Source organism: Antennarius striatus, chromosome 21 (assembly GCF_040054535.1).
Source record: "Antennarius striatus isolate MH-2024 chromosome 21, ASM4005453v1, whole genome shotgun sequence".
Taxonomy (NCBI): domain Eukaryota; kingdom Metazoa; phylum Chordata; class Actinopteri; order Lophiiformes; family Antennariidae; genus Antennarius; species Antennarius striatus.
In genome coordinates this window covers 16,504,842-16,516,871 of record NC_090796.1, presented here as the reverse complement: position 1 = coordinate 16,516,871, position 12,030 = coordinate 16,504,842, and the positions used below count along the sequence as shown (strand labels likewise).

The window sequence follows — 12,030 nt, the reverse complement described above, 5'->3', positions numbered from 1 at the left end:
CCCCCGGCCCCCCCACCAATCCGCCTGGTCGCTCTGTGACGCCCCCCCCCCCCTCCGTGGGCACCTGTCCTCACCTTTTCTCCTCACTTTTTGCAACCCGTAGCTTTTCCTCCACTGCCCCCCCCCCCACTTTACCTCACCTGCGTGTTCGTGACGTCATAATATGAATCCTGGTGTTGTTAACCCCCCCCTCGCCCGCGCGCCTTCAACGCCACACACACACGAACTCACATGCACTCACACGCAAAAATCACACACTTTCATTCGGCACATGCATGGAACACACACACACACACACACACACACACACACACACACACACACAGACACACACACACACACACACACACACACACATGCAGTGCATACCGCCAAAGTCCGCGCAGGTGTGTGTGCGCGTGGATCCTCTGCAGCCAATCAGAGGGTCCGAGCTGCTGTTTGTGAGCTGGCGTGAAAAGAACCCGGATGCTCGAGCAGAGATGAACAGGTAGCGTTCGGTTAGGTGTGCAGTAGTTCTGTCAGGTGACGTAGCCCGCATGGACAGGTGTGTAAGCGTGACGTGTGTCGTGTCGTACCTGTAGAGTAGCCGCCGCTGCGCGTCGCTTTGTTCGGCTTGTAGAGATGACCACGGCGTGAACCGGCAGCAATGACCGGTGCGCGTTCCCTCAAGTGTCCTTGACGCAGGGAACGCGCACTTCAGGGAACGCGCAGGGAATAAATCATTCAGTCAGCAGCTATTGATAAAAATATCTCATATCGGTGCATAAATTAAACGTGTTTGTTTTTAATCAGCGTGTTAAATTACTGTTCCATTAAATAAAAATATCAAAACGAACCAGAAAAACATTCTAGAAATTTTTTTAAAATTTCCTGGGAAAACGTCTAATATGAGAAATTCCAGCTGCAATTCAACCTGGAACCCAGGAAATGAAAAATGTATACATTAAAAAATCTATATATAAATAAAAGGCCCCACTTCTTGCTAAATTTATTTATTTTTATTTTAAAAATTAAAGTAATAATCATCAAATGGCCCCATTTCATGCTAAATTACGTCACGGGATAAACATGACGTAGCGCGTTCCTTTAGAATAAAGCATGTCATGCATGCATCGCTGCACATTACGTAGAAATATGACATTTGATGGCCACAAGAACATTTGAACAGTGACGAGTTGAAACCAGCTGACTGAGGCTGGGTTTAAATGGAACTGACCGGAAACACGTGACGCGCCCGTTGACGATCACGTGTTGCTTTCATGTAGTCGCTTTGTAGTCTTTGTGCTTCGCATGCCTTCAGGAGCACAGTTCAGATTTCTGTCGTGACGAAATCCGACCCGTTAACCGAGCAGGAGGGCGTGGCTTTTTGTGTCGCAGTGTGCAGCTTGAATTGTGGGAAATGTAGTTGTCAAGACTTTTTTTTTACTCCTCACCACTTTGAACCTCCCCGGCTGTCCCACCCATCAACTGTCTCAGCCAATCAGGGGGTCCCCTTTTTGCTCACTGTCAGTGTGACGTCACCTTTAAGCTTCATCTGCCCTGCATCAGTGTGTGTCTATGTGCATTGTGTGTGTGTGTGTGTGTGTCATCGTAGAGCGGTTCAGCCAGCAAAGTGTGTTTGTGTCTCTAGCCGGTGTTTTTACTTCCGAGGCCAATTGGAACGGATGACTGCATGTTGCCTTATCGAGCAATCTGACATTCACGCTCACACACACACACACCACCACACACACACACCTCAGTGTTTAAGTTGGCATCAAAGCAGACTCGCTGATTTTATAAACTATACCAGTGAAATTAAAAAGGTTTTGTTGAAATCCAGCAACTGTGTCCAGGATTTATTTGAAAAGCGAGTTGGTGTTCACCTGAGGTATCAGAATTCCTGGTTTCTCTCTCATTATTAGGACAGGAAAAAAAAGATGACAGTTTCATGTTTTTAGGAACATTTTATTGGTTTCCAAAAAAAAAAAATAAGTGCATAAAATAAAAATCTCCTCCAACATGATTCCAATGTAGAGGAACTGGACGATTTAAACTGAGGAGAAGCGAACCGGGGACGGGCGGACCTTCCCTGATCCGTGGCTAGCGGAGGAGTTGGGGAGAAGCCATTTAGAATATAATGAGACGGAGGCGATGAGGGGGGGCTGGGAGAGCATCTGTGGAATCTTACAGTAAGAAAAAAAAAAAAAAAAACTGAGGGGAAACCTTCACGATTAACCTTTAAACTTTTAAAACCTGAAGACAGGAAGTGGAGCTAAATAGTTACTAATCTCTTATTCACATGAAGTTCAATCTAAATCCCTTTTTTAACAGGAAGTTGGTCGTCTCAGAGAGAAGACTTCATTCTTTAAGGCATAGTGACAATCACAACACGACAGTCATCGGCACGTTCATAGGAAGGCCGCCAAATTTATTCCATCATATTACCCCCCCACCTCCCAAATCTGCTTTCCCCTCCCCTTCAACAAAACCACCAAAAACAAGACGACGGAAACATTTTGAGAGATGCAGAATTTTTTGGTAAGATCACAGGATAAATACGAGGCGAGGCGTCTCACTGTACGTGTGAGGAGATGAGCAAAAAGAGCAGCGGTAAACAGTGATATGTTCTGAAGGCTGGGGGGAGGAATCGATAACATGAGAGCCAGGGGAGGAAGGTGGGGGGGGGGTCGCCAAAAAGGTGGCCGTTTATGTAAAGGTGAGCCCGGCCTCGTTGTAGACTTGGAAGACCTTCTCGATGGCGTTGACGTAGGCGGCCGTCCGCAGGTCCAGACCCAGGTTGTACTTGCTGGCTGTGCGCATGATTTGCTGAAAAAAAAAAAAGGGGGGGGGGGTTAAATCACAGGAAGAGGATGATGATGATGGAGGTTCTCTAGAACAGTTCGGTTCCGTGGATTGCTTACCCGAGCAGAACGCTCCATGGTGTACGCCAGTCCGGAGTGGACGATGTCCTTCTCTGAGGCTCCCTGAAAAAGAAGAGGACGCGGTGCGTTTAAAGACCGTCGTATTTCCCGCTCACGCAGCCAGCGGACACAAAGCACCAATGAGACACTGGGATTTCACTCACCGCCACTCTGGCCTGGAAGTCGGCAGTAGGAACGACGGGGATGGGGCCTCCCTGCTTGCCGAACTTCCTCTCCAAACTTTCCTGCACGGACACTGAAACAGGAAATAAAAGTGAGGAAACAACCCGACTTTAAGACCCATCCTCACGTCAGACGACGTTCGTGTTCCGTAAGGAGAAGTCCACTCACTGAGCAGGTGGTAGTTGGAGTCCCTCTCGTACTTGAAGGTCAGTCTTCCGTAGCTGACATGGTTGAGGTTCTTCAGCCACTCGAAGTAGGAGACAGTCACGCCGCCAGCGTTCAGGTACATGTCCTGCAGGAGGAGCATCGACACGTTTAAAAACACGTCTCCAAAGACAAACAGTCTGTTCCCGGTTATCAGCAAAACGTGAAGCTTGAAGGTTTCCTGACGAGGCGTTTGGTGTTGTGACTGGTAGAACGATTTATTATGAAGATCTGTTGCGTTTTAAACACATCTGCAAATTAATCTTACTTTTCCTCAAAGATTAAATGAAAATATTTGCCTGCCGAACCAAAACGTTCACGAGCTGATGGGATGTGACCGGACATCAGATTGAAATGTTGATAGAAGGAATGGAGGAAATACGACGTGGTGTTTCCATCCATTAACAGACTCAGGGGTTCAGATGAAAACGCCAACAGAACCGGCGCTGAGAGCCTTTATCAGTGATGCGATGTCTAACTGTTTGAGTGCTTTTACTCTCAGTCGTATTTGATATTCATAAAAATCAGTCCATTAACTTAAACTGAGACGATCGATGCAACCGCGGAGTTTAAAACTGTTTCAGTCCGCTTTGACATCTGGAGCTGCTTACAGGGATGACCATGACTTTGTTCTCCAGGAAGATCTTGTCGGCGTTTGGCGTGGTGGGACCGTTGGCGCCCTCAGCGATAATCTGAAGACACAAACACACGCTTCATGTGTCACTGTAGGGCAAATTTGTTCTTTATCGTTTGTGTTCCAGTGTAAACAAACGTGTGTTAACCTTGGCCTTGATCCTGGGGGCGTTGTTACGCGTCAGCTGCTTCTCTCCGGCGGCAGGGATCAGGATGTGGCAGTCGGCTTCCAAAATGTTCCCATCGTAGGGTTTCGCTCCTGGGAAGCCCACGATGGTGCCGTTGGTCTAGAGGGGAGGGATTTTAGAAGGTTTCTAAAACCAGTTTTAATCACGGTGAGTAAAAAACATATAAATAGTACGGTACCAGTTTGTAGTCCTCCAGCTGCTTGGGGTCGATGCCGTCTGGGTTGTAGATGGCTCCATCAATCTCACCCACGCCCACACACTTGGCCCCGAACCTGTGCAGGTACCTCATGGAGTGGAGGCCGACGTTACCGAAGCCCTGACGAAAGACAGAGCGAGGGAAAACCGTCAATACGAATGATTGAAACAAGGACGGGTCGTCCGCGTCCCCCTCAGAAAGAGACATCTTTGAATTATCATCCAGGAACTAGAATCAGAACCAAAGCGAGGCACTCTGGTGCCCCCGTGTGGCCGGTCTGGGTTTGACATCATCACCTACCGTAAATTAGGCCTCAAACAGGAGTCATTAAAATGTTGTGCGAATAAAGGAGACAAACAGGCATCATTATGTTTCTACAGCCCATTTAAGCAGAAGAATAAATCCAGATACTTTATTCTATTGGTTCCAACCAAAACCACATCCACGCTCCAGCTGAGCACGACTGCAGCTACACGTTTTATTTCAGCGATATCAAAGAATAGAAACATCTTGATAGAAATCTGCTCTCCCTGACAAATCTCTAAGAAAAAATCTAATCTCAGTTTGAGATAATCCTTCCACACACACTCTCACACAGAGGGATTAGCATTCTGACGTGATCACAGTCACGTCACCGCTCAGCAGCTGTCGCCGCTTCTTCCCTCTGACACAAACGCCCCACAAAACGAGCGCTCCTCGACATCTCGTCTCCTGGGGTGTCTGTGCCAAGTGAGGAGCAGATCTTGAACGTAACACTCTTCCTGACAGACATTCCTGTCGAAGCGCTGTAGTGTTGTCACGATCAATTTATTCTAGATAGCATTCTCTGAAAGCAGCGGCGGATTTCCTCATCATGTGTGTCCCTAAACATGTCAGAAGCTGAGAATAAACCCATATTTCCACATCTGGAGTGACAGGCTTCCATTGTGTGTGTGTGTGTGTACCTGGACGATGAAGGTCTTGTCCTGGAAGCCTGGGGTCAGGCCCAGCATGCTCATGTAGGACGCCTCATTGATGAAGTTCTCGATGCCGTGGAAAACTCCCCGTCCGGTGGCTGAGATGCGTCCGTGGATTCCTCCCTGGCTGATGGGCTTTCCCGTCACGCAGGCGTGAGCGTTAATGTCCTACAGACGGAGAGGAGTTTGCTAAACTTATCGAATCAAACTCCACAGAGGATGTACCAAAACTTATAAAAGCACAGATAAACCGATTTCCTTTAACTTCGGTCGTTTCGGGTGAACTTTTTGGTTGGTGACCTTGAGCTTTGACCTCAAGACGTTTGAAAATCATGACGAAAGAGCTCTGAACAAACATAACCTGTAACTAGTCAGAGCAAACAAACGTGAGGAAAAGATGAACGTGAGCGCAGGGTTAACCACACACGAGTAAATATTTTACATCTGTAATTAGACCCGACCTGTTTGACAGGTTCTGATAGGGTTAAAGTTAACTGCTAACTCAAACACACAGTCCTGACAGTGAAAAGAGCTTTTGAAAGAGAAGGAAAAACTGCAGTCATCTGGGACGGGAGCGGCAGGAAACCACAGCTCGTGGTTCAACTCGTGACTCATTCTTTCCTCTTCCATGAGATTCCTGCCCAGAACCAGCCGGTCGCTTCGGTTTCAGAACTCACAGTGTGTGCGATGGTGTTAGCGTAGGTGTCGGCGATCCAGGACATCTCCCTCTCCCCTGTGCTCATGTCTGGAGCCGGGACGTCGATGCCGGGTCCTGGTCAAGACAGACCAGAAGAGTTAACAGTTAATATCCTGGAGCTGCTGAGAAACAGCAGTAACGGGTTAGACAAGGTGTGTTAACCTGGCTAAATCACCATGGTAACTGATGCTGCACATCCATTTATTTCACACAACGTCTCTAATGTGCAGCTTTGGCTCTGAACTAGTTTTTTATTCCTTGTTACTCTCGTTAAAAATAAAACTGTCCCTCTACGCTACGTTTGTAACTTGAATAAATAATAAATTATATTTATTTAAAATTAAGAAGTAGTTACATTTGTTTTACATAAAACTGAGTTACATTTGGTTACATTTATTAGTTAAATCTGGCCCTTTGAGGACAGCCGTGATGCTGATGTGGTGAAAATGAGTTTGACACCACCGCTCTACGCGGCACGCATCGATCCCCTCGGCTTGGAAGTGACGCACGCCGCCTCCACCTTTCAGCTCAAACAGTTCTGGTTCTGATGACGCTTCCTGGAACACGCCTCTGGGTTCCATGTGTGCAGGACGCTTGTTAATAATATGATTAGTAGTATTCACTGGCAATCATTAAACAAATGGACTCCTATCTCTGGAGCGTCTGTCCTGAACACATTAGTTATATTTGATCAGCTCACCTGTCAGATCAGGTAAAGGTCATTCTAGGTTTGACCTTTTCACCTCCTCACAGCAGTTTAAAAAGAACCTTTGTTGAACATGATAATCTTTTCTCCATGCTTCTTGTCCTACATAATTAGTCTTTGGTGTTTTCAGTGGAGACAGGCACACCCTAACCTTAACCCCCCCAGCTTGAACAAACAACCTTCCGTGAGAGAATGTTTGCTCCTCCGGGTGGAGGCGTTCATCTCTCTCCAGCCTTGAGTTTCACACAGACACTTCAAACTAAGGACACGATAAATCCACCCCAAACCAATGATGTGATGAAGCAACAGATTGAACAGCTGTTTAATCCAGAGCTACCGTTCACACACACACACACACACACACATACACTCACCAATGAAGCCCTTCTTGGCCAGCTCAATGGTGAACCTCCTGGTGATCTTCTCCAGCTCGTTATCCTGACACAGAGAAGGAGTTTAGGATTCAGGACATGTCAAAAAAGACAATCCAGGATGGGACAATAATAGAGGACCAGGCTGCAGGTCATTGCTCGCAGCAGTCTAATCATCATCAGGCCCATGAGATGTTCAAGAAGACGCTGGAGAGATTTTTACAAACTGAGGATTCTGTTTTTCAAGGTTTTCCTTCCAGTTACTGTTTATTTCAGAGAAAGCATCAACGCACAGAAAGAAGTCATTATCCATAATCCAGATAAAAGTAGGACGTAATCTAAAGAAAGAACCAGAAGCAGCTTTAATGCTATGGAAGGATTCTCTGTATTTCACTAGAAGCATTTACACAGGAATGTAAAACCAATAGGTTAAAAAGATGCAGGAACAACACATAATCCGAGTGTATGCTTGAGTGGTGGGCTTACAGAATAGTTCTTGGGGTTGATCTTGACTCCAGCTTTGGCTCCTCCAAACGGCACATCTGGAGGAGAACAACACATCTTAGACGCAAAACACGGGTGTCCAACTCTTCTCCGGAGACGTTACTTTACTGATGTCCTCACAAATATGCTTAAAAGTACGACAAGCGGTGAGACAAACGATATGAATGTGGGGATTCAAATTACTGACCAACAACAGCACACTTGTAGGTCATCAGAGACGCCAGAGCTTTGACCTCGTCCACCGACACGTCTGTGCTGTACCGGATACCTGGAGGGAAACACAGGAAACGCGTCACTCCACCACTGCCACACAAACATGAGGTGTTCATTTTCTACATGGTGTGATTCTGGTAATTTAAAAACTTGTGCATATTTTGCATAAATTTATAGATTCAAGTATTTTTTCTAAATCTTTTACTGCTCTGTCTCAACCAGAGGTGGTCTGCAGGATATGTTCCAGAATTTTTTGCACCAAACAGTCACTTGGATGCCAATTTTTTCCCCCCTAAAATGGGCGCAGGTTTAGAAAAATCGGATAATCCTTCAAGCATTCCAACAACAAGATCACTCAGCAAATACAAGACTAGAATAGATTTGTATGATCTTAAAAAAACCGGTCTATGAGAACCGCTCACAGGTCTGTGGTTACGGCAGCAGTTGTAGGTGATAATTGCCACGGCAACATGTGTGAGCCAGCCCACATGTGGCGTCACATGAGATCATACAGGGCTGCCCGAGTGGAAGCGCTCGTCCTGCCCGTGATCCAAATATAGCCCCTCTGGAGCTGGTGTAACAGAAGCCCAAGGGCAAAGAGCGCAAAGGGGACAAAAACACCGAGTGGGTCAGCTCCACACTGAAACCCACCTATGATGAGGTCATCTTTCAGCGCCGCTTCGTGACGCATCAGAGCAAAAGAGCTAACCTCCACAAACAAAGCTTATTTGCAGTAACAAAAACATCAGCCGACTCCCGGCCCGACAGAGGACTCACTGATTTAATGAAACTGTGGCAGCTGACCCATCCCCCCCTATTCAACCGCATTTTATCCACCAAAAAAAAACCTCTCACCATAGCAACCAAGAGCCAAAACACATACATAAACACATTCCTCTGAAATGAAAGGCTCGTTTTTTAGGGAAGGAAACCGAGCCTGACTAGGATCGTCGCAACACGATGGAACTTTTTTGCTTCAGACGCTCTCGGCTTAAAAACTTCCAAAGAAAAATCACCTTTTACTCTGTTTCTCAGGGATCTAATGTTCTTAACAGCAAGTTTGTTTCTACAAGTCTATAAGTCTGGTTCAATGTTTGAATTCTGTTGCCCAGTCTTGATGCTTTTATGATTTCTTAAAAGACTTAGACCTTCAGTCACACAAAGTAGTTTATAAGTCATTGTTAAATTATGCACACATTCTTGCTACTGAAAGCTGCACTGTTTCCACACGTGAAAAAAATCTGCTGAAAGCAAACGGAAGATGTTTGATTTACTTCTTCTTGACAATAGATGTATGACTTTTTTTCAGGTATTCAGGATATTCATAAATCATTTTAAAGTGTGTGAAGTCAGCGGTTTCTTAACAATGTTCACTTTGTGTTTTTGCAATAATTGCATGTGTTTCACTTCCAGTTTCACTGTGACCAACATGACTGGAACTACAGCACTGATTAATTGCATATCTGCACAGGAAGGAGAAGGGCGCTGGTGATTCTGCAGACCAAACAAAACCTGGTGATTGCAGTTATTTAGGATAACAATAGAAAAATTTCCCACAAAATGTTCTGCACGTATGCAAACGACCATCGACTGACGCGTACGCCGCTTTGAGTTAAGACATCGGCAGTGGGCCGCCAGGGAAACTGGTGTGTGTGTGGGTGTGTGTGTGCCACAAACACACAGAAACAGCCTTTGCACTTTGATCTGAACACAGCCAGGGGTCCAGAAGGAGTATTAATTATTAATTTAATCCAGACTTTGGAATAAAGGACTTAAAACACTTTGCAGGGACTGAAATGAACAAAATGGGATAACAAAAAAGTTCATCCATGTCATTCAAACCCTCTGTTCTTTGTACTTTTTAAATATTTCACACCTATACATCACATGTACGTCTTTATCAGGCATGCACCTTCCAAGAATAGGTCTGCATTCATTTGAGTGGATGGGGGGGGGTGTCCAATAGTGTTGATGGCAGGCCATCATCCGCTCCATACTACTCAACATGACCTTTGACTCAGTGATATGTCCCACACTACCAAGAAAGCTTCCTGTCCACCACCCCACTCCCACACCTGTCACACCACTGACAAACCGAAGTCCCCCTCCAGTCTCCTGTGTTCCTATACATCACATGTGTCAAACTGAAGGCCCGGGGGCCAAATGTGGCACGCCACATCATTTTATGTGGCCTGTGAGAACATAAAAGGTCAGAGTGTCTAAAAGTAAATAGGTAAAAAGTGTGCTTTGACCAGAAACTACATTTCCCACAATCCAGTATTTCAGCCCATTTTAACTGTGAAAAAAGCATTTTAATAGAGTTAATGTTCTAACTTGGGTCTGATGTGATTTTTCTTTATTCATTGATAGTTTGATCCTTGATTGATGGGCGTTCTGTAGGTTTAATAACCTGACAAATTAAAAGGATTCATGTTAGAACTGAGAAACAAAATATTTTTCTAAATGTTTGTAACTAAATGTTTGTAACTTGAATAAGTAATAAACTCATTTTTTTAACATTAAGGAGTAGTTACACTTATTTTAAATTACATTGAGTTACATTTATTAATTACATCTGGCCCTTTGAGGACAGACGCTCTGCTGATGTGGCCCTCAATGAAAATGAGTTTGACACTCCTGCTATACATCAAACCCCATTCACAAACTACCCAGAGTACCAACCATTCTAAAGCTTTGACTCATGATTCCATGTTTACCCAGTGGCGTGTGTTTTTGTGTGTCTTCAGTGTGTGTGTGTCGTGCGTTTGTGTGGTCAGTGTGCATGGATCACTAGACTGAATACTTTATCTTCAAAAAAAGTACACATGTGTTTTGTGCAACCAAGGCCAGGAATCCTGAAAGGAACATCTGATGCCTCCAAGGTTGACCTCTCCAGCATGTCAGACGTCATGCAGATAAATTAGAATTAAAACATCTACTTCAGTTATCAAAAATAAACCAGGGCGTCCTTCAAGTTCTTTTAAAAAGAAACAAATTAGTATTGATAGTTAGAGCTGCATTATGACAGCCAGTTAGCTGCTAGCCTGCAAGCTAACAAAGTACAGTAACGTAAAAGCCACAGGTAAAAAAAAAAAAAGGTCAATGTAATTGTAAATGAAAAAAATAAATTTGTGCAGAAAAACAGAAAACAAACAGTTTACTAGAATGTGTGTTGTTAGCTCAATGCTAAGCTAACGACAGCATTGTGAGCACATCTTTAGCTGTACAGTAGCTTAGCATCTGTTGACAGCATCTGTTTCTAATTAGCTAACGGTACCGCTAACTGATGCTAACTAGCAAGCTAACGCTAGCTGCCACCCGGAGCCAGTCGGGGAGGATCGTTTCGATTCTTACCCCCTTTGCAGGGCGTCCTGTGCTGACTGTGTTGGGCGCGGTAGCCCTCCACCACCTCCCACTCGCCGTTATCCTTCTTGATGGGGAAGGACACGCTCAGGACGTGGTTGCAGGGCTTGATGATGCGCAGGATTCCCCGCACACGGTTCCTCTTCTGCTCGGGGGTCTCCCTGGTCCTCAGGTCCTCCACCAGCTTGTCCTCCACGATGGCGACGCCGCGGTCGAAGAAGCCCTCGACCATCCTGAAGAAGTTGGGGTCATCGGGCTCGTCCGCCGCGTCGGCGTAGCGGCGCACCCGCATCAGGGACGAGGACGCCGGGAGAGCGGAGTCGACGCATCCCGAGGCCAGGACGCTGCCGGCGGAGCGGCTCAGCAGCTCACCGAAGTAGCGGTACATGTCTGGAGAAGATAGCGGCGGAAACAACTAATAAACAAAGGCAACTAAACAACAAGGATGGCGGGGGGCGACGACAGGAGAGGGGGGCAGAATGAGTGACACAGCAGCTCCTCACCAGGTCCCGTCCTCTGGCCGAGTGGGGGATGACATGCTGCGTCGGTTTACTTTAAAAGGCAGCGCGAGCCTGGGAGATCAGAGCGGGGCGCACGCGGAAGAGGAGGGCCGACGGAGGCGCGCGCCCATTGGGAGTTGGAGCCGTTGAACGTGGAAAAGATTAACCAGAACGCACGCGCATACACGCGCGCGCACGCGCGCACACGCGCACGTCCAGCAGAGGAGCAGGTTTTACTCACTCAAATAATTATAATTATTAAATAAAATTATTTAAGTTTAATCCGTATTAATAGCAGTAATCTAAAGTAGGCGTGGCCTGCTGAGGGGGATCAAACCGGTTAGCGTCATAGTACGGCCCTGGGGCCTTTTATGGCCCGTTCGGAATTGTAATCCGACCACCGAAGTAGTTTA

The 12,030-nt window shown here is 46.1% G+C and overlaps 1 protein-coding gene across 2 annotated transcripts; it reads right to left on the bottom strand.

Moving 5' to 3' along the window:
- Window positions 1-1,926: 1,926 nt before the first annotated feature.
- On the bottom strand, window positions 1,927-11,732 carry glud1b (glutamate dehydrogenase 1b). Of its 2 annotated transcripts, XM_068305272.1 has the most exons (14): window positions 11,621-11,732; window positions 11,109-11,507; window positions 7,729-7,809; window positions 7,524-7,579; window positions 7,041-7,104; window positions 5,941-6,035; window positions 5,252-5,431; window positions 4,290-4,427; window positions 4,073-4,210; window positions 3,902-3,982; window positions 3,255-3,378; window positions 3,068-3,159; window positions 2,904-2,966; window positions 1,927-2,808 (listed from the first exon to the last, which is right to left on the bottom strand). In XM_068305272.1, the coding sequence occupies exons 2-14, from the start codon at window positions 11,503-11,505 to the stop codon at window positions 2,689-2,691; spliced, it is 1,629 nt and encodes a 542-aa protein (XP_068161373.1). In that variant the 5' UTR covers window positions 11,506-11,507; window positions 11,621-11,732; the 3' UTR covers window positions 1,927-2,688. The 2 variants fall into 2 exon arrangements, with proteins under 2 accessions (XP_068161373.1, XP_068161372.1); XM_068305271.1 differs by having other exon boundaries at window positions 11,109-11,664.
- Window positions 11,733-12,030: the final 298 nt, after the last annotated feature.

Coding starts and splice junctions, on each gene's coding strand:
- glud1b (XM_068305272.1), bottom strand. CDS start 11,505: ATGTACCGCTACTTCGGTGAGCTGCTGAGCCGCTCCGCCGGCAGCGTC. Junction 7,810..11,108: donor CAGGACGCCCTGCAAAGGGG/GTAAGAATCGAA, acceptor GTTTCCCTCCAG/GTATCCGGTACAGCACAGAC. Junction 4,211..4,289: donor AGCTGGAGGACTACAAACTG/GTACCGTACTAT, acceptor CCTCCCCTCTAG/ACCAACGGCACCATCGTGGG.